We start from the raw sequence: 26827 nt of genomic DNA, 5'->3' as shown, positions 1-26827 counted from the left end.
TCTGTAATGCTGTCAGTGATGGCACCAGTCGAAATCCAGCAGAAGTTCCCCTTGCCTACATTTGGTATTAATCCATGCCGTGATAGAGGGGGAATTGCTATGTCTTGGGCAAAATTAGAAAAGGCAGCATTATCCTGGTTGGGAACAGTGCTGCAAGAGACTCGGTCCCATCAATTTAGGGCTTGTCTTCACCACTGTGCTGCATCAATGCAGCTGCAGCATGTAGTGCATAAGGTGAAGATGCGCTTTGTCGACGGGAGAGCGCTCTCCCGTCGACAGTGTAATTACTCCACCTTAATGAGAGGTGGAAGCTGCGTTGGCGGGAGATGCTCTCTTATAGACAGTGCTTTAAGTCGATGTAATTTAAGTGGCTCAGGAGGGTGGCTTTCTCACTCCCCTGAGCAACGTAAGTTACATAAACTTTAGCTGTAGTGTCGACAAGTCCTAAATAGTTCTAATTACAGACTGCTTGAGTGTGTTCCTAATGTACTTTCTCACCTACAGAATTTTCCTTGAAATTACTACTTTTCCCTAGTAAATAAAACAGCTGTTTAGCAGTTTGTCTAATCTCTTCACTTAGGCAAGGAACATCTAGGAAGGCGGCAGAGAGGCAAAGTATATGTACTGTGACTGATGAGCAGCATAACACAGGGCAGTGTGAGTTAGGGAATGTATGAGCCTCCAGCAACAAGAATAGAAAAATGAGGGTTCCTTCACCATGCATAACACAGTTTAGGACATGTATGTGTTTGAAATTATATAGGTACTCTAAACATATAGTGTTATAAGTATATATTTATATTTTAGTAATGGATATATGATTATCATTCATATGCTTTTGTTCTAAATCCCTATTTTGTATGTTTGTGCACATGCAGTATATAGTACTAATAGCATGATGTAAGATAAAAGGCATAGACCCCAGACAGAGTTTGCTGTGGATAAAAGTAGTGATTGTCTTATTATTTTAAAATATCAGCCTAACTGCAGAATTTCTCCACTAAAAAGTGTGTAACTGCAGTTGGATAACGTGTTAAAAAAAACAAAACCAAAAACCTGATCATTTTAAGTCTGGCAAACTGCCAAGTATCTACACTTCATGCTTGGTCTACACCTTTTGTTTGCGCTATTGGTCGAAACATACAGTTCATTTATCAGTCAAATGTGGGATACAAGTGTTTTGACAATGTATCAACCTAATGCTGTAGGTTGAAATTTCTGTTCTTGATTGGGTGCATACAACTGATTGGAAATATTAAAAATGCATTGGCTCAGAGTTTATAAACCAAGACATCCTCTAAAATATCATTTTCAAATAATGGAATGCTAAATCCTAGAATTTAAATTTCTGCATGTAATCGTCATTTGTGTGTCTTTAATTGGTAACTCAGCTAAACGTTTTCTCAAATGTAATATACTTTAACCGCCTTCCAAATATCACAGAACACCTGGTCTCTATAGTTTCATTAAAATTAACTTGATTTTTATATTCTCTCCCTTCTTCCAGCTGCCATATTTCATGAACGAGCTAGCTCTAACTGAACTTGACATGGGAGTAGCGGTGCCGAAGATCCTTCAAGCCTTCAAACCTTCTGTTGATCACAAAGGTAATGACCACTTGGTTTGAACAGGAATTTTTTAGTTTGATGGTAAAAAGGATATTCATTATGTTTTGCTTCTATTCCAGAATTAAAAGGACACTAGCAAGTTATAAACTATTTATTTTAAAAACACTTTATCCAGTATTACTGATAACCTTTAAATTTTTTAAACTAACCATGTAGTTACACTTTACTATCTGTGACTTGTTTAATTTTTCTGTTTCATTCAGTTTGGACACATAATTAACTTCACTTGTGCTTATAAACCATTTTTATTTCTCATTTTCTGTTATTGTTCACTACTATGATAGATATAAACATTCCTAGTGTCTGCAACCTAAACTATTTCTCATGAAATATTAAAAAAAACACAAACAACCGTCCCACAAAGGTTTCTCTTACGTGTGGCAAAACCTTTTTCTAAACAAAGCACAAGATCTCGGCATAAACTATTTGAGTGCCCCTACCATACCATTATTAAGAACAGATTTGTAAAGCTGTTGACGTTCAGATTGCAGTTATTATAGTGTCTTTAGCACTCCAAATATGCTGTATGCCTGAAGAATTGTATAGAAGATGTAGACTGGTGTAGGAGGCTGGTCTCTAGTAAACCTGGGAAAAGCAGCCCACTTTGAGGGTTCTCTTGAGCAAAACGTATTCTGATGAAAAGCTGACTTCCCTCTTTTTCCAGTTCTACCCTGTGGAACTGCTGAAAGCAGAATTTGGCCCATGGATTTCAGTATGAGTTTTGCTTGAGAGAGGAGTGCTAAATGAAGGCCGTAGAAGTTTGGCTATGCAAGGTACTGAATGCCTGGCACCAATGTTATGACTTTTATAGGTGAGCAGCAGGATGAATATAAGGAAATGATATCCTCTTCCCAACTGAAAACCACTAAAATCACAAAATTATAAAAGTAAAGTAAAATTTGAGGAAGTACAAAGTAGTAAAGGATCCAGCATCTTTTCTTCATGCCCAGAGAATAATTGTGTCTGTACTATAGCGAACCCAGATCTGACTCCTATTCAAGAGCTGCAGCCTTGCTCTATGTAAACAATGATTCAGCAAAATGCTATAACTAATAAACCAGAAAACAAACATTGTCTCAGCTCTGAAAAGAGACTTTGTAAAAATATCATTGTGGGGTTTTGTGCTGGTCTTTCAATGTCAAAGGTGATAACTTGTGAAGTGATGATTTTCTTACTGCAGGCCCTAGGAGCTGAAATTCAATCTGGGTTCTTTCTGGCATAACGTATCCCCAAAGCAAGGCCTTTGTCTTGGCTGTGACTTCTGTCACCTTGATATTTTCATAAAGACGCAGGATCTTTTGTCAGTCCACTCAGATGCAGAATAGCTTAAACATTCTTTTTTGGAAAAAAGTTCAAAGATTGACAGTGTTATAGCTTGAAAAAAGTCTGTTTTTAGAAGTATTTGATGTACACTTAAAGAGGGGGGGAAGGTAGGTCTTCCCCCTTTCACACCCTCTCTCCCATTAACATAGAATCTGTTCTGATAGATGAAACAGTTCGTTAGACAGGAACTAGATTTTCATTGTAGCAATTGGGCATGATTTTCAGCTGTCTCCTTTAGCAAACCTTTTCTTTTTAAATTCCACCTCTTCTCTTCCCTGTTTTAATTTTGATGGTGACTTGTTGGAAATGTTTTTGAAGGATCTAGTTGATCTACAAGGGCTTATTTGACCCAGAATTTAGAAGGCTCTAATTGGTCTATGGGGAAATGCTCCTTCAGGGGAGCCTGTTGTTTACCATCCCTCCACAGCTGCTTCATAACTTAGATGGTAAAATGGCTTTAAAGAGTGACTTTCAGATAGTTGAGCAGCAAAGATGTTAGAATAAGAACTTGCTCCAGCTAGCACTCAGTAACCTGTGTCTGGATCCTAACCATACCCTGACTAATCATAGCGTGAGTCAGCATGGATTCTAAATTGTCTCAGTTGTGGGGACTTTGGAGAACATTATAGAGCTTCTAAGTCACAGAGACTGAGTCAGCAAAATGTTAAACTCCATTTATTTCTACAAACTTCTCAATAGAGTGTATTCAACAGAGTAGGATTGTATCCAGCTTCTTGCTTCTGTACTTGAGAAAGTGCATAGGTGTTGAGCAAAATTATCTTTGGGGCTATAAATTAATTTGACTGAAGACTGATAAATTCTCTTGACAAGAATTATTAGTTAGATCCACTGGCAGAGCAGAACACGTGACTAGGTTCAGGCTCTCCTCCTGACTTGCTGTGTGCATTAGGAAAGTTGTGTACATGCTCGATGCCTCAGTTTCTCAATCTGTGAAACAAGTATAATCCCTCACAAAAGCATTAAAGGCTTACGTAATGTTTGAAGTACACTGAAGTCAAGAGATGAAAGTAAGTACTAAGTAGTTTCCATTAAACAGAACTTTAGGAAAATGCTCCTGACTAACCGACCTTTCTACCAGTGTCCCTTGCCAGGAATAAACATTTAAATAAAGATAACAGTGATATTTTCTCAGAACACAAGGATGGTGAAACATACACACACTCATGCATAAGCCACCAGGTTTCTTCTCCAGTGCTTCTTAGGGGAAATTTCAGTATTAAACTAGCTGATGAATTGGTGACCAGGGTGGGTATTTTCTGTCTTTTTAAATCTTAGTTCCTCTCATTGGTTTGCAAAGATCAGGTGATGATGACTCGCCGGAGCTGGAGACCTGTGGTGTTTGATGCTGTGTTTAGCTGCATTTACTTAACATCATATCCAGATTATCACAGTCTGCCCAGCAGAACTTTAGGTCCTGTCTACACACCGGTTTTGTACCAGTTTAACTATTTTGGTTAGAGGCGTGACTTTTCACCAAGGGTATGTCTACACTACGGGATTATTCCAGTTTTACATAAACAGGTTTTGTAAAACAGATTGTATAAAGTCGAGTGCACACGGCCACACTAAGCAGATTAATTTGGCGGTGTGCGTCCATGTACCGTGGCTAGCGTCAATTTCCGGAGCGTTACACTGTGGGCCTCGTTGTGTGCACAGGTGCAGGGTTAAATTGGTTTAACGCTGCTAAATTCGGTTTAAACGCGTAGTGTAGACCAGGCCCAACATAATTAAATTAGTTCAACCGCCCCCGTATGGATGCAGTTGTTCTGGTGTATAGCTTATTCCACTAAATTTACATAAATAAGCTATACCAGTGTATACTAATACTTTTGCACCAGTATAACTGCATCCACACTAGGGCAGTTCTACCACTTTTGAATTCTGTTAGTAGAGTTAAAGTGATATAACTTCATGTTCTGGCAAGGCCTTAGAAACATTTATGTTTACCTTCTGATATGAGATTTGGGGTGCTCTCAGGTTAGGTACTGTGCTTCAGGGATTTGCTGAAAGTCAATACACTTGTTCTATTCTAGGAAACTTAGAAGTCGTGATGTGAGGATACGCAACTGAGTGCATCTCCTTAGTCTCAGAGTAAATAGCTGCTTATTTGACCAAGACCCATCATTTTTTAATTTGAGCTTGAAGATGAGTTTTATTCCAGTGCAGTAAGATAACTGGTGAAGCTGTAGCTTAATCATTTGGAAAAAACAGACTATCCAACAAGCTCTCCCTTCATCAAAAGGACAAGGATCTTTAAAAAAGCATTTTTGCCAGTTGACTAAGTTGTTGCAGATTCTATTTGTAAACTTTGGAAATAACTAACTCTGTCTCTAGGCTAGGATTCTTTGGCGCCACATAAAAATGATATAAAGTCAGAACTTTTTAACATCTGAGACTCCTCTGTTCAACTCTTTTGTATTTCTTTGCCTAGTTTCTATGTAAAGTTGTTTCATCAATTTCATGCCTGATAGTTACTGTCTGAAGTGCTTGGGTGCAATATACAAGATCATCTTGCATCATCTTAAAAGGCTGAGAGTCTGATATATTAATCGAATTAACTTAGTGCAAACTCTATGATATCAGACCAAGTTTTGCAATAATTGACCCTCACTGAAAATTGTAACACTTTTGGTTAATGCCATACACACACTTTATGGATGACACTAAAAATTCTGTTTTCTCAAATCAGTGAAGGACGCAAGAAGGCCTATAAGCTCTAATGTCCTTCTCAGATGTGTGAGCAAAATAGTTTTGTTTAGTTTTAAGATTTTCTAAAATCTGTCATGGAGCTATCCAGGAGCATACTAATCACCACCATTGAATCAACGCAGTTTGTTGCATCCAAACACCACCTGCACTATCTGTGCATCATCTTCCTGTATTATAAACTCTTTAGGGGGCTGGAAACTTGCCTGTAAAATACCTTGCACACTGTGAGTGCACCATATAGAGTTTTAGTAAAGTCCATTTTTTCATTTAACTTAGTTTTTGTTCTAAGACAGCAAATAATTTCACTACTGTTGGAAATGGAACCTTTTTTCCCTGATGGAAATAGAATTTCAAGGGGAAATTCTTTATTGCATCCCAGATTATCTGGGGATGGGAACATATTGCTTTTCCCCTAGTTACAATTCATTTGTGATCCTATTTCTGTTAAAAAGTAATATTGCTGATTAAGTTCTCCATTGTTTTTTAGTAGTTTTTCCCCGGTTGTGGGATCTTATTTCTTTTAAAACTTGAAAATATTTTGAAAGAAGTAAATTTAGTAGACAACTTTATGGTCTGATATTTTTCTATCAAAATTAAGCCACACTTATAGGTGGTAATTATCTCTGGTTTCCCATTTGTAGTAGTTTCTATTACTATTTTTTTTTTTTTTTTTTTGTCTGCTTAGTTAGGCATTTCTATCTGGCATGTCTTTTGACAGAAATAGGTTGACATTATTAGCTCCTTTGCTTTTCTGCTTATGTCGCTAATAAAGCCCTGGGGAACCCTCTAGCATTGATTCTTCATTAGAAGTGAAGCAATTTTAGATGTGCCCTACTAAGACACGCCCAGCAGTAGTTGCATATGATGAACATATTGCTTCTTGTATTCTTCGGTACCAGAGACTTGCATAATTCTGTTTATAATTTTGCTTTTATAGCAGTTGAAATAGCATCGGAATCAGTGATTATACCATGGTCAGAAATCACGTGTACAAGTATCAGCCTTTTGCAGTCAAAATACTATTATTGACTTAAGTAGTAGGGTGGCTAAAACTGGTTAAAGTCATTAAGGGCTAACTTCACAGAACTGAAAATAATTGAGCCAGATCAGCTGGGCGGAAAATGTAATCAGAAAACTGTGAATGATGGTTGGGTATTGTTTAAGAACACTCTGTATAAATTTTTGACATTTTTCACTGAACTGTTTTTGTGTATTTAAAAATATCTGTTTTTAAAGTAACGTTACTTTAAATACTTTTATCATCAGTTCTATTCCACATGTAGAAGGCAGACTGTATACTTGAATCTCTAGTAGTTGTATCTTGATTTACTGCTTTTGTAATTCTATTGATTTCAATGTGGGACGCACATATAAATTAGGGAAGAATTTAGACTGCAAAACATGTTGTGATCTAGCTATCCAGTCTAGTGGCAGATGTTTGCCTGTCCTCTCCAGTAAAGATGCAAAAAACTCTCGTAAAAGTATATTGGCAATAAGCTTTATATTTTGTGCAATGAAAATTGCGCTCTGCTGATACTGGTCCCCACAAGAGGCAGGTTTATCCCCAGTATGTGCAAGTAAGAGCATCATTTACTGTAGAGCAAGGGCAGGGGAGGGGAATTTCCCCGCCCCCTCCCATCTTGGTTTCCCTCCCCCCTTCAGACATTTCACAGGTGTATATGTTCCATTATGTCTTCTAATCCTCTGCCAGCTTTACAGAATATAATATAATGTTCTCTATGCTGGCACTATTTTGTCCTCTTTCTCCCACCATCCAATTTTTTCTGAAATGATGCCCATGTCTGGAAGCTGAAAGCAGTTAGTATACAAAACCCATCAGCATTACTGTGACTTTTAACAGAAATAACTGAACAGATAAAAAATTACATATTACACCCAACCTTGATTAAAAACAAATAAAACTGCATTCACTGCTCCAGTATATTAAACTTTATTCTAAGATTTTGTAGACAGATTCACTGATAGTGAGATTCAACAACTTTTTTAATTGGTTTCTAAGAATTTTTATTCTGGAAGTGCATGTTTGAATTATAAAGAATTTGTTTTGGCTGCCAGTTCTGACTTAGTACTTCAGTTCTGTGTTCTTATCTTTGTAATAAATACATCACATTTAAAAGTCAGGAGACAAGTTTTATGAGATTGCTGTGTGTTTTGGTTTACTTTTGTATTTACAACAATGCTACCATTCAGTAAAACTACTCTTTTCAGTTTCTTGTTTACAGACTAGTTACAGCAGACAAGTGTTTACAAGGATTATGAATCCTACCATAATCAGGACTTGCTCTAGCCATTTCGCTGCCCCAAGCACAGTGGCATGCCGCGGGGGCGCTCTGCCGCTCGCTGGTCCCGCGGCTCCGGTGGATTTCCTGCAGGCGTGGCTGCGGATGCTCCACTGGAGCTGCGGGAGCAGCGGACCCTCCTCAGGCACGCCTGTGGGAGGTCCACTGGAGCCGCCTGCTGCCCTCCCGGCAACCGAAATAGCGCCCCCCTGTGGCATGCCGCCCCAAGCACGCGCTTGGTGCGCTGGTGCCTGGAGCCAGCCCTACTTGTAATTGCAGTCATTGTCCAATTAGGTGATGTTTTAGTTCCTGCATTTTATTGATTCTAGTAATAAACATGGAGCCACTGCAATAACCTTATTTAATTCTCTTTTGGCTCTAATTTTTAAGGGGATATATGTCAACAATCATTGGAAAATTATTTTTATTTTTGCATAAGCAATGTGAACTTACTTGTGAGTAAGTTCCTTAGCATAAAGGTAATTTAGACTACTTTCTCAATCAAAATTGCAGTTCTGAATTAAATGCTGTGGTTTTCTGCTGTTTGAGGCTACTTCATGTAGTCTGCTTTGGATCTTAAAAATGCAGTGATGTACAATATTTGAAGAACTCTCAGAGCCTCACAAACAACAAATTTCCACTAATGCTTGACTTCAAGAAACAGACATTCTGCTCATGTGGCTTTCATCATTTGAGCAATTACGGACCTTGACAAAGAAAGCAGCTTTTTAATTTAAACAGTGCTTGTGTTACTATAACTATAACTTGATAAGATGTGCTGTGGTGTTACTGTATCTTAATCAAGGTTAGGCCACAGACAACTTGATGACTAAATTGTACCATGACGTGTGGGGGCGGGAGGGGAGCAGCTATTTATTTATTTATTTATTAATACTAACAAACCAGTTACCCTGAGTAGAAGAGAACATCCTTTCTCTCAGTAATATGATTGAATTGTTTCCTTAGCTTAATTTAATCTATTGTTAAAACATCATTGAAGTTTGGAGCATGCTGACTCACTGATTACAAAAAGAGTTGGTCTCAGCTGTTCAGACCTGTGATATCTGGTTCCCAATGCCGTCTTTAATTTCACCAGCAGAAAGCAGAGAGGGAAATTCTGCATAAATTGGCATTTGTTTCCTTGTTTAGAAACATAATGTGAAACAGTCAACTCACGTTCATCTGAATTGTAGAAAAGTTTTATATTAGTAAATGAGGAGACTAAAGATAATTTGCCTTCAGAATTATTTATAACTGTATGATGATAGCAGACTTGGTATACTGAGTGGCCTGCATCCTGGAATTTGTGGTATATGGCATTTCAGTTTTGCTTATGTGTGTTTGCAGAAAAGAGAACCATAAATACTTTGCATTCACATAGGCCTGAATTTTCAAAAGTGACTAGTGTTCTCAGTGGATCAATTTTGGTTGCCCAACTTGAGACACTTAAAAGGGACCTGATTTTATTGAGTGTTGAGCACCTGCTCTCTGTACATTGAGAGACCTTAAAAAGCCCCAGATTGGACACCTAAAATCACTAATCACTTCTGAAAACATAGATCTGAACTTTTTGTATTCAGTCTCTTCAAAAGGTTTTGTTTGAATTTTAAGAGAGCAGTTGTTTTTTTTAATATATTTGAAATATATTCATATTGGTCTTCAGTACATTAGAGCACTGCAGCAGGAGAGTGTTCATTATTATTCACATAAGGTAAATTAATAGAGGAAATAAGGATGTTAAAAGAAGAATTATTTTTTGTATTATGAAGCCTTAATGTGAATATTTAGAAGTCATATATCAAGGATTGTTTGGGTAAGATCATGCAATATGAGACTTTTTGATACCTTCTCTGAGGGGCTCTATCTTGCCATTCAAGAAGGTGTGTGGCACTCTTCTTCCCTTGCAGAGGATGTATCAGAGGGTCTTCCCCCCTCATTTTTTACAGTGGTTTAAAAAGGATTGTGACCCTATAGAGCCAGTAGAGGGAGTGATTGTCTAACTTATAGGCAGTTTCATTATTTAATGTTGATTATGATGATATTGTATAGATTTCTGAGTGCCACAATAGAACTAGAACTTCACTAGTAATTTAATTGTTTTGGTATTTTATCAAACCATTGAAGTGGGGGTACAGCAGGAATGTGGACTACTGGAAGTTTATACATGCACATAACTTGAAGCTAGTCTTCCCTGAATTGCTAGTTGTTTAGTGCCTCAAAAGAGTAGGGTCCATCCAGGAGATTCTCCATCTGCTTCTTTCTGGGGGGGGAGGATACTGAACCTTTATTCCAGTGAAACTCCAGATCACATTAGAGGTTTCATGCCTCTGACCACCCAATGGCTCCTCATGTTCCCAAGAATAATGGGTCTCTGGTACAGGAAATGAGGCTGTTGCGTGAAGCTGACCAGATGGGGACTGTACCCTTAGCTGTCAGGGATTCCACTGCAGTTGGAGTTCAGAATAAATGTTGAGTTGCAAAATTTTTCTAAATGGTTTCTATGATGGGATGGCAGTTTTTGTTCAGGTCCTAGAGTTTCTCATTTGTGAAAATGGAGCATTTCTCTATAGCATGTTCAGTGGCACCTGTGTATCTCTACTTTCCATATCACAGATGACCTATAGTTCTTCACATTTGATGATCACTTCATGCTTCACAGGAGGAGAAACAGCACAGTTGCATTTAGGAGCAAGGATGTGTCACTGATAAGGGATAGGGACACACATCCACGTCTCCAGAAATTTTCTTGGTCACTGTGGTAAGAGGCCACCTGTACAAAGTGAATGACAGTCAGATGATTGAAAGTGCAAGTTAAGCATTACACTTATACAGCAACTTTCAAGAGTGATATATTTGGAGTTAGACCTCAGGAAAAAGTTAAATTTAAGTTAAAAGTGATTGAGCATTCATATATTACCTCAACAAGTCATGGCTGACAGCAGAAGGGTTTTGACAAGTCTTCATTTGGTAGCCTTGGGATATAATGTTTAAAAAGATCAACTAGTCCAGGGATTCAAACCAATTTAATTTAATCTTATACTCATGTATAAAACAATGCCCCAAAGTTTTGGAAGTTGAACCATAATGGCATTGTGGTAGTGCGGGCTCGCCACATAGCATAACTGACACATCTTCATTACCTGGACTGTCCAAGCGGAGTGAAATGTGAAAGTAAACAGCACAAGTGGTTGGAAAATATTTTTAAAATATCTTACTTTCTATTTTCAAAAATCTCTGGTCGTATTAGTAACCATATGAACGCTTTTGTTCTAAAATTATTTCTAGCTTGACATCACTTTAGTATAAAATGATTGTGTAAGTTTCTCTAAGTTGCAATGTCACGTTATAAAAAATTTAATTTTTTTATTAACAATTCTAGGACTTTGGATTGATTTGGAAATGTCCTACAACGGGTCTTTTCTAATGACCCTCGAGACCAAAATGAATTTGACCAAACTTGGTAAAGAGCCTCTTGGTGAAGCACTGAAAGTTGGAGAGATTGGCAAAGAAGGGTAAGATATTACTGCCCAAGAAAGAAACCAGACCTGTGTTTAGAAAAGCAGGGCTAATTCTACCCTCAGATATTACTGCAGTTCAATTCTAGATTAGTGAAAGTTGATGTTTGTATCTGAGGGCTGAATTTGGCCTTAAGTGTGTAATAACATTTGGAACCAGGCAATTACTTCTATTTATTGACATTTTATTATCTTCATAAACTAATTTTTTATAACAAGATAATATACTTTATTATATCAGTTCTTCATTATGTTTAGACAATAGATTTTGATCTTAAGATGTCTTAGTGGTTTGAGCATTGGCCTGCTAAACCTAGAGTTGTGAGTTCAATCCTTGAGGGGGCCATTTGGGGATTGGTCCTGCTTTGAGCAGCGGGTTGGACTAGATGGCCTCCTGAGGTCCCTTCCAACCCTAATAATCTATGATTCTACTTGCATTAGATGCCGGTAAATGCTGAAGATAAGTCTGTACACAAAGTATAAATATGCTCTCCAAATAGGAGCTATTTAAAAATAATAATAATAAAATTATAAAACTTTTGTAAGCAGAACAAAATACTTTTTAAAAAAAATCCCAAATCTTAAAACATAGACATTTCAATTACCAATAAGTAGATTTGAAAAGACTATTTTAAAAATCAATTGAATTCATTCATTAATTACCTGATAAATTCTGATTTCATTATTCTGTATATTTTCTGCAAGAAAGACAAATGGTGACATTGTGAAATAACTTCTAAAAGGAAAAATGTTGATAAACTAAAATATAGGTATTTGAACGTATTTAAGGTCTCCTTCCAGTGTTCCCTTCTTTGACACTGACAAGTCAGTGAAATAGAAGTATTTAGTATTGGATAAATACATTGTCAGTGTAACTCCAATGGCATTGGTAGGCTCCCGCTAGAGATTAATTTTGTTCATTCTTGCTGTGAAATTAACATATTCACCAATATTGCACGATACCCAAGTGTACCTAAATTAGAACATAAGAACGGCCATACTGTATCAGACCAATGGTCCATCTAGCCGAGTATCTATCCAGTCTTCTACAAGTGGCCAGTGCCAGGTGTTTCAGAGGGAATGAACAGAACACGCAATCATCGAGTGATATATCCCCTGTCATCCACTCCTCAGTTCTGGCGGTCAGAGGCTATGGACACTTGAAGCATGGGGTGGCATCCCTGACATTTTAGCTAATAGGCTTTGGATTTATCTAGTACTTTTTTGAACCCCATTGTAGTTTTGGCCTTCACAACATCCCCTGCAACAAGTTCCACAAGTTGACTGTGCATTGTGTGAAGAAATACTTCCTTTTGTTTGTTTTAAACCTGCTGCCTATTAATTTCATTGGATGACCCCTGGTTCTTATATTAAGTGAAGGAGTAAATAACACTTTCTCATTTGTTTAGCTCTTTTGGCTGCCAGTGCACATTGAGCGGATGTTTTCAGAGAACTATCCACAATGACTCCAAGATTTTATTTCCTGAGTAGTAATAGCTAATTTAGATCTCATCATTTTGTATGTATAAATGGGATCATGTTTTTTCCATTGTGCATTACTTTGCATTTATCAACATTTTGAATTTCATCTGCCATTTTGTTGCCCAGTTTGAGATCCCTTTGTAACTCTTAGCTAAATCCAAAGCAGAGAGCAATCTTGAGTAATTTTGTATCATCTGCAAATTTTGCCACCTCACTGTTTACTCTTTTTCCAGATCATTTATGAATATGTTGAACAGCACTAATCCCAATATAGATCCCTGGGAGACACCACTATTTACCTCTCTCTCCATTCTGAAAACTGACCATTTATTCCTACCCTTTGTTTCCTGTCTTTTAACCAGTTACTCATCCATGAGAGGACTTTCCCTCTTATCCCATGACTGCTTACTTTGCTTAAGAGCCTTTGATGAGGGACCTTTTCAAAGGCTTTCTGAAAGTCCAAGTACACTATATCCACTGGATTACCCATATCCACATGTTTGTTGGCACCCTCAAAGATTGGTGAGGCATGATTTCCCTTTCCAAAAGCCATGTTGACTCTTCCCCCAACAAATTGTGTTCATCTGTGTGTCTGATGATTCTGTTCTTTACTGTAGTTTCAACAAATTTACTTGATACTGAAGTTTGGCTTACAGACCTGAAATTGCCAGGATCACCTCTGGAGCCTTTTTTAAAATATGGTGTCACATTAGCTATTCTTCAGTCATCTGGTACAGAAGCTGATTTAAATGATAGGGACCGCACTTAATAATTCTGCACTTTCATACTTGAGTTTCTTCTGAACTCTTGGGCGAATACCATCTGGTCCTGGTGACTGATTCCTATTTAACTTACCAATTTGTTCCAAAGCCGCCTCTCTTGACACCTCAATCTGGGACAGTTCCTCAGATTTGTCACCTAAAAAGAACAGTTCATATGTGGGAACCTCCCTCACATCCTCTGCAGTGAAGACTGATGCAAAGAATTCATTTAGTTTCTCTGCAATGGTTTTATCTTCCTTGGATCCTCCTTTAGCACCTCGATCTTCCAGTGTCCCCACTGATTGTTTGGCAGGCTTCCTGCTTCTGATGTACTTACTCAAACAGCAAAACATTTTTTTATTTGGCTAGTTGCTCTTCAGATTGTTTTTTGGCCTGACTAATTATGCTTGTACACTTGACTTGCCAGAGTTTATGCTCCTTTTTATTTTCCTTAGTAGGACTTCCAATTTTTAAAGGATTTTTGCCTCTAACTGCTTTTTACTTTGTTTGGGAATGGTGGCATTTTTTTGGTCCTCTTACTGTTTTTATTGTTTTTTTTGTTTGTTTTTTAATTTGGGATATAGATTTAATGTGAGCCTCTTTTATGGTGTTTTTTTAAAAGTTTCCATGCAGCTTGCAGGCATTTCACTTTTGTGACTGTACCTTTTTATTTCTGTTTAACTAGTTTCCACATTTGTATGTAGTTCCCCATTCTGAAATTAAATTAGAAAATATTGCATGAGCATAAACCAATATGGAGTTACATTTTCAAAGACCTTTTAGTTATTAGATAGTTCTCAAATTTTTTTTGTATAGTAAGTAAGCAGGCAAGTATTAATGTTTAACAAATGGGGGGGAAAGTGAATCAGAGAGGTGGAGCAACTTGCCTAAGATGGCAGAACTGAAAGTAGAGACTAGGTTTTTCTGACACCTGTTTTCATCCCTATTGATTGGTTCTACATACCATTCTTTTGTAGCTGTCTAGGTATGTGCCGTTTAGGCATTAGACTTGACTTTGAATCTCATGCACAAAATTCTAAATGCTGAATATGCCTTTGGTGAGTCCATAGTGGTTTCCCATTTTTCCTTCATAAACACAACGCTCCCATTTGTGCCTGAGAAATCAATACTCTGCCCAATTTCTTCTTTAGACTGGTAGGTATTATGTGGTGCTACTATAACACAAATAATGTTGCAAATGAATGTGAAAGGGTAGCTGCCTCCTGCATGTCAACAGTTCAGACACTCCTCAGTAACTTTACTGCATAGTGTGAATAAACATGTCCAATTTTGTATATATAACAGTTCTGTTTACCTTCTATGTTTAAATGAGATATGCCTCTTGGATAAACTGGCTAGAAATTACATACTGTATCCTATCTAACTTGTATTTGTGCTATTTGTTTCATTTTTTATAATGTTTGGGTTCATCATTCTGTGGATTTTGTATTTATCTGGTGAGTGGTATTTGTCAAATATCCAACTAATTTAGCTGTGGAATGTTGATTCTTTTTTATGCTATATAAAACCATTCAATGGGTTTTCTTTAAGTTTAGAAGGAAAAAATCTTAATAATGCACTGAGTTAGAGGCTGAGATAATAGGTTGCTCTCAGCCACCTCTTTTGCTGTTGCTGCCCCCTAGTGTCTCAGTGCTATCAAGCCTGGATATAAAAACACCATTTCCGAATCCTTGGAAGCTAAGAATGCTCCTAAATCCATGTGTCCTATGCTAGTTTTGCTATGTAGTGAAGTCAGACTTTAAGCAGCCACTGGGGTCCTAGAATTTGCAAAGTAACTCTTCTCTTCCAGCAACAAACTAGAACGTCATAGTAGTTCCTGAGAAATCACTAGTCCCTGAACAGTAGGCAAACTCCATGATAGTGCATATCCGCTGCCAACAAATCCAGAAAATATTCTTGCAAATCTAAGCTTTTGCTGGTATATAACTAAAACTGTCCCTTAATATTTAATGAAAGCTAATTTGCATGCTCAAGGCATAACCTGGTCCATTCTGAAGTATATTAGTGAGATTTATAGCCGTGCTAAATGACATGATGTAAAAAGAAAATAAAACAAAAACGTATTAATGACCAAATTCTGCACTGTTGCTCTGATAAATCTGGAATCTGAAGTCAGTGTGGATTCTGCTGTTTTACTAAAGTAAAATGTGTGATAACTCCACCAAAGTCTGATAAATTACTGTTAATTTACATCCGTCTCACTAATACAAAGAATGTGATCCTAAATGTGAAAAGGAGCTTTTCCACATAATTTGCCCTCCCACCCCCCCACCTGGATAAAAACAAACACGTATAGAGATGGAGATTCTGTTTCCCCTCCCTCAAGCCTACAGAATTGTCTTTGTATGGATTTATATCCTTGCAATGAAAGAACTGTCCCTGAAATACAGTGGTCAAACACATTGATTCCACACTTCCTTTTTTTTTATTTAAATTTACTACAATTTGAATTCTCACACAGCAATCATTTACAGGGAAAGTAAATGTTAATATCAGTAATGAGGCAATGTATACTTTGAATTTAGAACTAAAACTATAGTTCAGATGGCCTCTCCTAAGTGTGCATCGTGCCCAGGGCCAGATGTTCATTCAGTTTGACCCATGGACACTTCCAGTATACTTTTGCTTTTACTGTATACAATGGATACTGTATGAAGCTTCTGAAAATTAAATGTGATATATGAAGAGTATGGAAACCTTAGTAGTAGTCACAGTTTAGTTCTGATCTGCACAGCTCATCTTAATTAAAACTATTAAATTAGCACAGTGAAGTATTAGTTCAGATTATGTCAGGATAACTGCTATGACAAATCGAACTGAACTCTATTCTTCTGAATCCAAGTTTGATAGTCGTTGTCAGTGCCCTTCATTGGAGAAGGTAGATGGTAATATGCAAAACTATTTCATAACTTGGGGGGAAAATGACTTCAATTACTTCAGTTTGGATAACCATACTACAATATAATTATCTCCATAGTTGTGCAAGTATTTCTGACAAGCACTTTAAAAATAAAACATAGCCACATAATGGTGTAGCATGGCCTTGCAAAGATTCTCCAACCCAGACCTAATCTGCTCACCTGCCTTTACCATGACAGTTATGAAGAAGTGAGATATTACTTGCCTAGCTGAAGAAATCATTCTCCCCAGGCCAGTTGTCAAGGTAGAGTTTTTTCCAGAGCGGTGTAGCATGAGAAGCAGGCTGAAGGTCCATCATATTGGGAAAATTTTGATCACAACACTGCTGTCGCTATCCTATATATAAAACCTTTTTACCCTTCTTTGGCCACACACAGAGACGCAGACACTCACTCACTTCTGGGCAAAACAGACTGGAAAAAGGCATATCCATTCTGAGTAGGGATGTCAAGAAAGCATGATAGATTGAAAACTTCCCAACAAATCCTTTGGAAACTGAAGCTTCCTGAGTGGTGAAATGTTACCTCTTGGAACTTGTGTTAACAGACAGCACTGGGATATCTGACTTTTGGCATGAAAGGTTAAGTCCTATAAGGAAACCAGAAATAGACATAAATAATTAAGTCATCATAAATATTTCTCATTGAGTGAGTGAAGCTTTCTTTCAACATCTTTTCTTCAAGTAATTTTACTATTGTGACATGTCCAAAATACTGTACAGATTGTAATCCCTCACAATGGGAAAATTGAGACAGGAGGTTAAACGACTTGCCAATGCATCTTAGGTAGTCAGTGGCAAAAGCAGGAGTGGAACTTCGAACCTCCTGGCTCCCAGCGATATGCTTATTCTGCCAGACCACGCTGCCTAACACGCAAACCTTTATTCTGTCAGTGTCTCCCCATACCACACTTCGCTGTCTGCTAAAGTGGTACTTGATTTGAGTATGGGTGAGATTTGTATAAACAAGTGGGGAAATCTCAGTTAGCAGTTCAGACCATATATAAATAAGAGTAGGCAGTTGACTGAACGTAATCTTTACTGAAGTGCCTTGAGCCAAATTGGCTTTGGTGCTACAATAGCCAAAAAAGCCTACATTCCAAATAGCTGGAAAAAGACATCTGCCTCATTTGAAAAAAGCAACAAAACTGGTTAGCTTTAAGTTGCTTTCAGTCCCTCATATTAACGAACATGTCCAGCATTTTTCTATCAAAACCAGTATCTTGCATTAATGTTTTGGACAGTACTCTGAAGTGTGTTGGGATATTATCCTGCTGGAGAGCACTCAAACACAAAATGCAACTCTGAGACATTGCCAGTGAGTAAAATGTGAAACAGCACTTCTATAAACAAATGGCTGTAGCAGGTCTCGGACAGCATCCCAGAGATTTATATATGCAAATACAGGCAAGCTAATCTACATTTAGAAATGCAATGCAGTCTCCTACACACAATAATTCTCTTAATTGTAGTATACTACATAATACAGGGTACAAGTGGCAGTTCAGTAAAATCCCATGCAGTCAGCACAAGAAGGTACTTTGAGAATGACACTCCCTTCTGTTGTGATCATGTAGTGTGATCCGCTCATCATATACTGAGATTGGAGGTAGTCTTTGATGTCACTTAATTTAATGCAGAAAGGACTTGCTGATGTCTTGGCTGGTAGCCTCACAGTTGTGGGATTATTTTAGGTCACTGGGACTATTGAGAGTGACCTCTTTCAGCCTTGGTGTAGAAGCACTTGGTATGCATCACTTTTGGGTGCTCTGATAGAAGCAGGGAGCTACAGTGGGGTTGTACCTACAAAGAAATGTTTGAGGAAGGTCAAATCCAAACCTCAGAACTTGGATCCTTGCTAGTTAAAAAGGAATTTGAGATTATTGCCCTCATTCTTTACGCGTACTCTTAGGGAAGAATGCTGTGTACTGGTGAATTGTACTTGAACTGTCCTTAAGGTTACTGTATGGAGTCCCACCAATCTAAACATCTTCCTCTGCCCACTTATATTGGCAGTGACAATGGCTTCAATCAGTGTTCTGCCTGGTTCCTTTGAAAAAGGGAAACATGAGAACAAAACCACAAGAACAAACTGAAAGAAAACCCAGCTATAAATTGCAATCTTAACAAGCTGTGAAATATTACACAACTAAAATTACAATCCTGGGTAATCCCCTCTTGCCTGAAATGTTTGTTTTATAACTGCTTAAAACTCTCTTGCTCTTGCATTACAAGAGATATATTAATGTCAAAGTGTATTCACTCATATCCTTCCCTAACTTGAATCTGTTGCGAAAAGATTTGGTTCGCATGTAAGCACAAAATTAGTCAAAAAATTGAGTCCAGGAATTAGTTGCTATTGTGTAATATTTTGTATCCTGATTAAGATTATTCTTCAAGTAGTTTCCCTCTGGGTGCTCCACTTCAGGTGCGCATGCCTCTCAAGCCGTTGATCAGAGATTTTCAGTTAGCAGTGTCTGCTTGGCCTGCTCATACATAGTATGCCTCCTTATGCTGAATACCGAGGCAATATAGGGATACGCAAGCAAATGGTCCTTAGTTTCTTCTCAGCCACCTTGGCTTCACGTAGAACCATAGCATGTCTGCCTTGAGCATGCTTTGGCTTTTCTAATATTTTGTAGTGGTCAGTATAGTTAATTTACATAAAGAGTGAGAGTAGTGGTACCATTACCTGCTTCACCTATGTGTCCAACCTTTGTTCAGGGTCCTGACCGGTCTTCATCTCCTGTCACAACATGCAGGTCGCATGCTTCATCCCAACCTAGTGGTTTTCCGCCTCAGGACATAGCTTCTTGTTGGTTCATGGGGTTAGAATCCTCCTGCTCTACAGAAGTACAAGTGTTACTTAATAGTAGAAGGAGATCAATCCACACTGTTTATGTGCAGAAATGGAAGAGATTATTCCATTGGTGGTGGTGTCGCTGCCTTCTGCCTGATTTGACGCAGCTTTCAGTCTTCCTGGATTATTTGTTGGATCTAAAAAAATTGGGGTTATGTATTAGTTCAGTTAAGGTTGATTTAGCCACAGTATCAGCCTTTCATCCTCCAATGGAAGGATACACCATATTTGCACATCTGGTATCATCTAGGTTTATTAAAGGTTTGGAGAATCTCTGTCTACAGATTAGGGACACTACCCCGACCTGGGATCTCAACTTGGTATTCAGTTACCTTATGAGACCTCCATTCAAACCAATGACAACATGTTTTCTGTTGCATTTGTCTGTTAAGATGGTCATTTTAGTAACTATCACCTAGACCAGTAGGATCAGGAAGATTGGGGGCTTGACAGCAGATTGTCCCTTTACAGTGTTCTTTATAGACCAGGTCTCTTCATGCCCACACCCTAAATTCTTACCCAAGATTCTGTCAGAGTTCCACCTTAATTCATTCATCTACCAGGGTTTTCCCTGAAGCCACACAGTTCTCTACAAGAATCCTATTTATGTATCATGGATGATAGAAGGGAACCAAGACATTTAGGAAGTCATCTAGGCTCTTCATTTCCTTTGTAGGTAGATCCCCTGGATTTCTCAGTCTCTAGTCAGAAACTATTGAGATGGATATTGAGATGTATTATCACTTATGATGCTGTGGACATTCCCCCTCACCCCAAAAGAGTGATAGCACAATCAACCAGGTCTCAGGTAATGTCTCCGGCATTACTGAAGAATGTACCAGTATCTGACATATGTAGGGCCACTACACAGGCTTCAATACATACATTTTTGAAACATTATGCCCTGATCCATGCTGTCAGATCTGATGTGGTACTTGGTTCTGCGGTACTGTCTTCAATTCTGGACTCAGCTCAAAACTCCATCCTCCATCTGGGGATACTGCTTGGAAGCCATCTGAAATGGAGCACCCATGGGAGGAGGTTACTCACTTGGTGCAGTAACTGGCTCTTTGAGATGTGTCCCCCTATGGGTGCTCCAGTACCCACTCTCCTTCCCCTCTGCTTCAGACTGTTCCATAGGGAATGTTTTGAATGAATAAGTAACTGAATGCAGTTTGCCTGCGCATCTCTGTGTAGCCTTGTTACCTTGCACAAGGAGGCAAAGGATGCAAGCATGCGCCAAATGGATGCTGATAACTGAAAATCTCCTATCAAAGGCTTAGGAGGCACATGAGCATACGAAGCGGAGCACCCATTGGGGGATACATCTTGAAGAACTGCAGTTATTGTACAAAGTGAGTAACCTCTTTGCTCCACTACCTCTGCTCCTCTTAATCCATGATGGACTCTCTTCAGCAGAAATTACACTACTGCCGTATACACCAGGTCACTGACCAGATTCCTGTGCCTCACTGGCACAATGAGCTACAACTTGACCAGCCTGCAGAACCATTTCCCCATAGGGCGGGAAATGTGTGCCACAAAGAGACCAACTGGAGATTGTCCCCAGCTAGGGTGAGATGCAGGGAATTCTACAAAATACTTTTATAAGGAATTTTAGTACTTAGAATCATTTTTCTTTTTGCCCAGCAGCAAAATACCTTTCTTACCCTTCCCTTTTAAACTTGCATTAGGGAAATTTATACCCATCTAGCTATATCAACTGTAGCTGCAATGATACAAATTACTAATGTAACCACACCAATTAATTACAACACTGCAGGTTTCCTTGATGTAGACAGAGCCTTGGGACCTGATTCTCCAGTGCCCTGCACCTTGTGTAATCACTTATATTCAATTTTGAATGTGTATGAATACATTATTTAGAGGCCAATGGAGAATCAGGGCCATTGTCCCTTGAAATTCCCATTTAGTCTTTCTTTCCTTCTTTTTTTAACACCCACTAAGGCAGGGGTTCTCAAACTGGGGGTCAGGACCCCTCAGGGGGTCGCGAGCTGTCAGGCTCCACCCCCAAACCATGCTTTGCCTCCAGCATTTATAATGGTGTTAAATATATAAAAAGTGTTTTTAATTTATAAGGGGGAGTCGCACTCAAAGGTGTGCTATGTGAAAGGGTCGCCAGTACAAAAGTTTGAGAACCACTGCACTAAGATCTATGAGTTTTTATAGAGGAGGTATTGTCTTCATAACTAATGATTGTAGACTTTCTCACCTAAAATGAGAGGTTGTATATCTTAAGTACCAACAGTGTGCACAACACTTTGCTTTGCACAGATTTCAATTAAAAAAGAATATGTAAGATGCTATAAGTTGCACATCAGTAAGTGGGTGTATGTGCTGTAAGAGAGCCTGAATTTGTACAACTTGCCCAGGTAGGGGCCAGAAGAGATGAGGTATAGGAAGAAAAGCAGCCAACAGGAGGGGGTGAGTTAAACTGTGTGGGCAGGACACTTTCCCTTAAACCACCATCTGGTCCTTCAGTATGTAGATTTCACTCAGATTCTCTTAAAATCAGGTAGCCTCCTCTACATGCACCTACCAGTTTGTAATTTACACCACTTTACACATGGTTTCTAAATCTGGCATCCCACAACAATTATGGTAGATAGACACAAAGGACCCATGTGACCCTGGTAGTGACCAGGGATAATAGCTTGTGTACATATGTGAAACATAAACACCATACCTGGCATGGCAGAGTATGCTTTTATCTCCAAAATAAAAACTAAAACTTCCCATCCCGGAACCCTTAGTCAAAATTTGTGTTGAATAGAGTCCTATGTTGGCATTCAATATAAATCCACTTGTTCAGCACAATATGCAGCTGTATCATTTTAAAACTCATGTTTGGGTTTGTTTGTTTTTAAAAACTTTTGACATTCTTCATTTTGTTCAAACCTTTTGGAAAGCAACTAACACTAACAAGAATGTGTCTGCAAACATATTTCAAGCCATCTTCCATTCTGTTAGGTGGCATGCAAAATAGCCATTCTGTTCTCTGTCTTGCCGTACAATACTCTCTCATTTCATGCAGGATTCAGCTTTACTGAAGAAGAACAGGCTTCTGTGTAAATAGTCATGTATATTTAATTCAAGAATTCTGCAACCAATCTCAGTGTGCGTTTGTTTGTTTGTTTGTTTTACTTTATCTCTTTGGATAGTTAAGGAAAGGGAGTGGGAGGGATTACAGACAGTTCAGTATAAATATATAAGGCACCAAAAGAGCTACCCACAGTGAATGGGTGTTAATGTCAAGTTTCATATGGAAATTGTTGTCTGCCTCTTTCAGTTTCAGGCCAAGGGCATATTGCCTTGCAGACAGTGATGAGGAGTCTTCTAGTGCTGGGTCTTCAGAGGAGGATGATGCTCCTGAGGTGATGGGAGGAGAGAAGCAGCTGACTCTTGGTGCAGAAGGGTGAGACATTTGCCTGTTGTTTTTTTAAACGTGTTTTCCAGCTGAAGGATTATGACAACCTTTCATGTTCTGTTCCACTATAGTACTTGTCATGGGAAAGGGCGTCGCTTATGTGTATGTATGTCCATCCAATAGCACACCTGAAAAGCAGCCACTTCTGCAATGGAGGGGGACAGTCAGGTAGCATACTACACAATAAAGGAAGAAAGGGAAATATTGACCAAAACAAATAGCTACTCTTGCAAGTTATCATAGCAGAAAAGACAGGAGCTTAGTTTTAATGTATTGTGCAAAAGATCTTTGCAGAGTGAACTGCGTAGTGCTCAGTTTATATCATCTGATACTTCTGTAACTTATCTGCAGATTTTAAAGACAACTAAATGTCCCTGTCTCATGTTACAGATGTGGTGACTTCACCAAGTTACTTTAAAGTTTCAATGGGCTTGTCTACACTTAATGAGGGATCGACAAGCGATGCATCGGCAGGCGATTTAGCAGGTTTAGTGAAGACCTGCTAAATTGACTGCAGGTCACTCTCCTGTCGACCCCTGTACTCCACTGGATCAAGAAGAGTAGGGGGAGTCGACAGGAAAGCATCTCCCGTTGATTTTGTGTAGTGTGGACCCCGCAGTAAGTAGGTCTAAGCTACGTCGATCTGAGTTACACTATTCACATAACTCAAATTGTGTAGCTTAGATCGAATTTCACCTGCAGCGTAGACAAGGCATATGCCTAAGATGACTCACTCAGTGGCAGAGCCAGGAATAGAACTCCCAGCATTGTGCTTAAACCACCAGCTAAAACCACAGCTGTCTTAAATACCTTGAGAGGCTGAAAGACTAGGTCACCTTTGTTAGGATTTGAACCTGTGCCTTTAGAGTTTAGGAATGTCTAAACTTGATGCTTAAGTGCATAGGATTTGAGTCGTAGCTTCTCTTGATCACTGTCACTTATTTTCTCTTCAGTGGCTTTTAGAGTAGCTTGACTGTGCAGTAGTTCTCCAAAGTGTATGTTTTTATCAGGCAAATCTATTTAATTTGTATATGGTGGTCTGTCAGAATTATTTATATGTAATATCTTTTATATTTTTACAAATTTTGTTTTCCCTTTTTATTCTTTTGGCAATGTTAATTATATGTGATCTGTACTTTTATGTAAATGTAGAATGAAATTCTGCTTGGCCACCTAACTCTCTTTCATGCCTTTGAGAGTTTGCACCATTGCCACTATAGTATCCAATGAATGGATAACTCTCTATTTCTGTTTGGGCTAGATCTACAGTTGGTATAAATCAAGGTATTGAAATTAATGGAGATACATCGGTTTTATACCAGTTGAGAACTGGCCCATTGTGTTAATAGATATTAGTGCCTGGGAGAAAGGAACTTGAATAAATTCATGAATTATTAGTTGCATGTGTTGTAGAGAGGAAGTCATTGTCTTTCATCTGTTGCTAGGTTCTGTCAGGACCATCTCATTCAGTGGATGACCTGGGCACTGCATGAATGTGGAAGATGCCCTCCTTATGACTTTCATGCAGTGCTTGCATTCCTAGATGTGCTAGGTGTAGAAGGAAGTAGAGATTTACTTTGTCCTTACAACAAAGTGTTTTGCTACCATCACATCTAGACTCAGTTGTAGTGGGGGAAAAAACAGTCTTTCTGCATATGTGCAGGTAACAGTTCCTGGAGCCTTGCTGCTTCTACTGCCTGGTTCTTCTTTCCTCCTTGGTCCTATAATTAAACACACTGCATTAAACAGCTGAAACATGGTGTTTGAGCTCAAGATGTATGTGCACATGCTTCAATGCATCTGTCTCCTGACAATTTTTGTTAAGATGGTGATATACAAATTTGCACACATCATGCTAACTTACTGTTAACGGTTCTGTAAGCATCTTTAGCCATTTAAAAAAATTGTCATGCTTTTAGTGCCATCTGGAAAGGAGATGCACTTGGACTAGATAGAAGAGCCTCTAGTCACTTGTAACCAGCACGGTGTTTGTGCTGGGTGCAGACTCTGACAGGCATTGCCTGGACACATCAGTGTGAATCTGTGTTTAGGACTTTTATTGAAGACCTTGCAAATCACCATGACTTCACAGAAAATCTATAAATAATTTAGCAAATAAAATTGTTGATAGTCATAGAAAATTGTAGCTTTTTTGTGTTGCCGTACTGCCCAAAGGCTGCAAATAGAATTGGGCCCCCTCTAGTTGACCCTATGCAAGACACCCAGGAAAAAACTGTAAGTTGTTTGGGCAGTCAAGATGGAAAAGACCTCTTAAGTCACCTAGGGCCAGATTTTCAAAGGTGTTTAGGCACCTACTAGGATTTTCAAACGCATCTGGGCACCTAACTCCCATTGAAATTAAAATAGTTAGGCACTTAGGGTCTGTTTTGAAAACTCCAGTAGGCACCTGAATACCGCTGAAAATGTGGCCTAGTCTATTCCAGATAGTGTAGGATTGTTCCCTAAACTATCACTGAGATTTTGAGGGTTCTAAAGGAGCTAGGCATCTAATTTTATTAGATCCCCTTGAAAATCCCAGCATATGTATAAAAGAATTTTTTTGGAGGAGTGCTTTTAGCATGCCTTGCTTTACGTTTCTCAACTGCTGAGGCTTCCACCACACACCTTTTCCCTGGCATTCAGCCTACATTTTTCTTCATTTTATTCCAAAGCTTTTAGTGTCAGATCATTGTTTTTACAGCCTATAGCTCCTGCTGTGCTGTTCCTTCATGGAGCATGCAGAGATAGACATTTTTAGGAAAACTAGATAATTTCTGGGAGCATCATTTTGATTATGTATTTTTCTTATTCTACATATGAAGGTATGTTGGAGGACATCGGACAAGTAAGATCATGAGGATTGTGGATAAAATTACCAAGTCAAAATATTTTCAGAAAGCAACAGAAACTGAGTTCATTAAAAAGAAGATTGAAGAGGTCTCCAATACTCCACTACTGTTAACTGTTGAAGTACAAGAGTGTAAAGGAACACTAACAGTTAACATTCCACCACCACCTACTGACAGAATATGGTAAGTGTAGTAAAGCAAAATAGAAATTGAAATTTTTAACTGTCATTTTTCACTTGTGCTACTAATTTCCCTTATAAAAGACACTGGGTACTTTTATTTCTTCTTCGAGTGCTTGCTCATATCCATTCCAGTTAGGTGTGCGCGCGCCGTGTGCACGTTCGTCAGAAGATTTTCTACCCTAGCAACACCTGGCGGGTCGGCTGGGCGCCCCCTGGCGTGGCACCGTTATGGCACCGAACATATACCCCTGCCGACCCATCCGCTCCTCAGTTCCTTCTTACCGCCCATGTCGGTCGTTGGAACAGTGGAGCACGGCTTAGCCTTTCTCCACTTCCCTAGCGATTCACCCATTATAATACTTCTCTAGTTATAGTTATAGTTGTAATACTTTGTTAGCTTAGTTACTGTACGTAGCTTGGAGGGTCCCGGTGCCCAGTTACTGTACATAGTTACTGTACGTAGCTTGGAGGGTCCCGGTGCCCAGTTACTGTACGTAGTTACTGTACGTAGCTTGGAGGTCCCGGTGCCCAGGCTCATGACAATGCTGTAAAATAAAATAAAAATCAGTGTGATCCTTTCTTCTCTTGCCCAGTGTCTTTGAAATGTTTTGCTACAAAATGTGTGTGCCATCATGTCAGAAACTCTAGTATCTGTAGAACCTTCCTCTGCAAACTGCAGAGCATTTCATATGCAAAATAGTTCGAGAAGAACAAGAAAAGCTTAGACACTCAGCTGGAATGTATTGTGAAAGATGCAATAGGAATTAATATTTATAAACTAGAGTGGTGACAGGCGCTATTGTCAAAATTT

The 26827-nt window shown here is 38.7% G+C and overlaps 1 protein-coding gene across 9 annotated transcripts in view; it reads left to right on the top strand.

The window, feature by feature from the left end:
• TEX2 (testis expressed 2) overlaps nucleotides 1-26827 on the top strand; it is a 126791-nt gene that overhangs the window by 95712 nt on the left and 4252 nt on the right. For 7 of the 9 annotated variants that reach the window (XM_032805641.2, XM_075071851.1, XM_075071850.1 and 4 more), the window contains 4 exons: nucleotides 1508-1607; nucleotides 11361-11493; nucleotides 22848-22973; nucleotides 25808-26017. In XM_032805641.2, the coding sequence (XP_032661532.1) occupies nucleotides 1508-1607; nucleotides 11361-11493; nucleotides 22848-22973; nucleotides 25808-26017 (569 nt within the window). Of the gene's footprint in view, nucleotides 1-1507; nucleotides 1608-11360; nucleotides 11494-22847; nucleotides 22974-25807; nucleotides 26018-26827 lie in introns of those variants that run through there. The other 2 variants (XM_032805635.2, XM_032805642.2) reach the window with 2 other exon arrangements.

Source organism: Chelonoidis abingdonii, chromosome 13 (genome assembly GCF_003597395.2).
Source record: "Chelonoidis abingdonii isolate Lonesome George chromosome 13, CheloAbing_2.0, whole genome shotgun sequence".
In the NCBI taxonomy this organism is placed as follows: Eukaryota; Metazoa; Chordata; order Testudines; family Testudinidae; genus Chelonoidis; species Chelonoidis abingdonii.
This window is presented reverse-complemented; position numbering and strand designations above follow the sequence as displayed.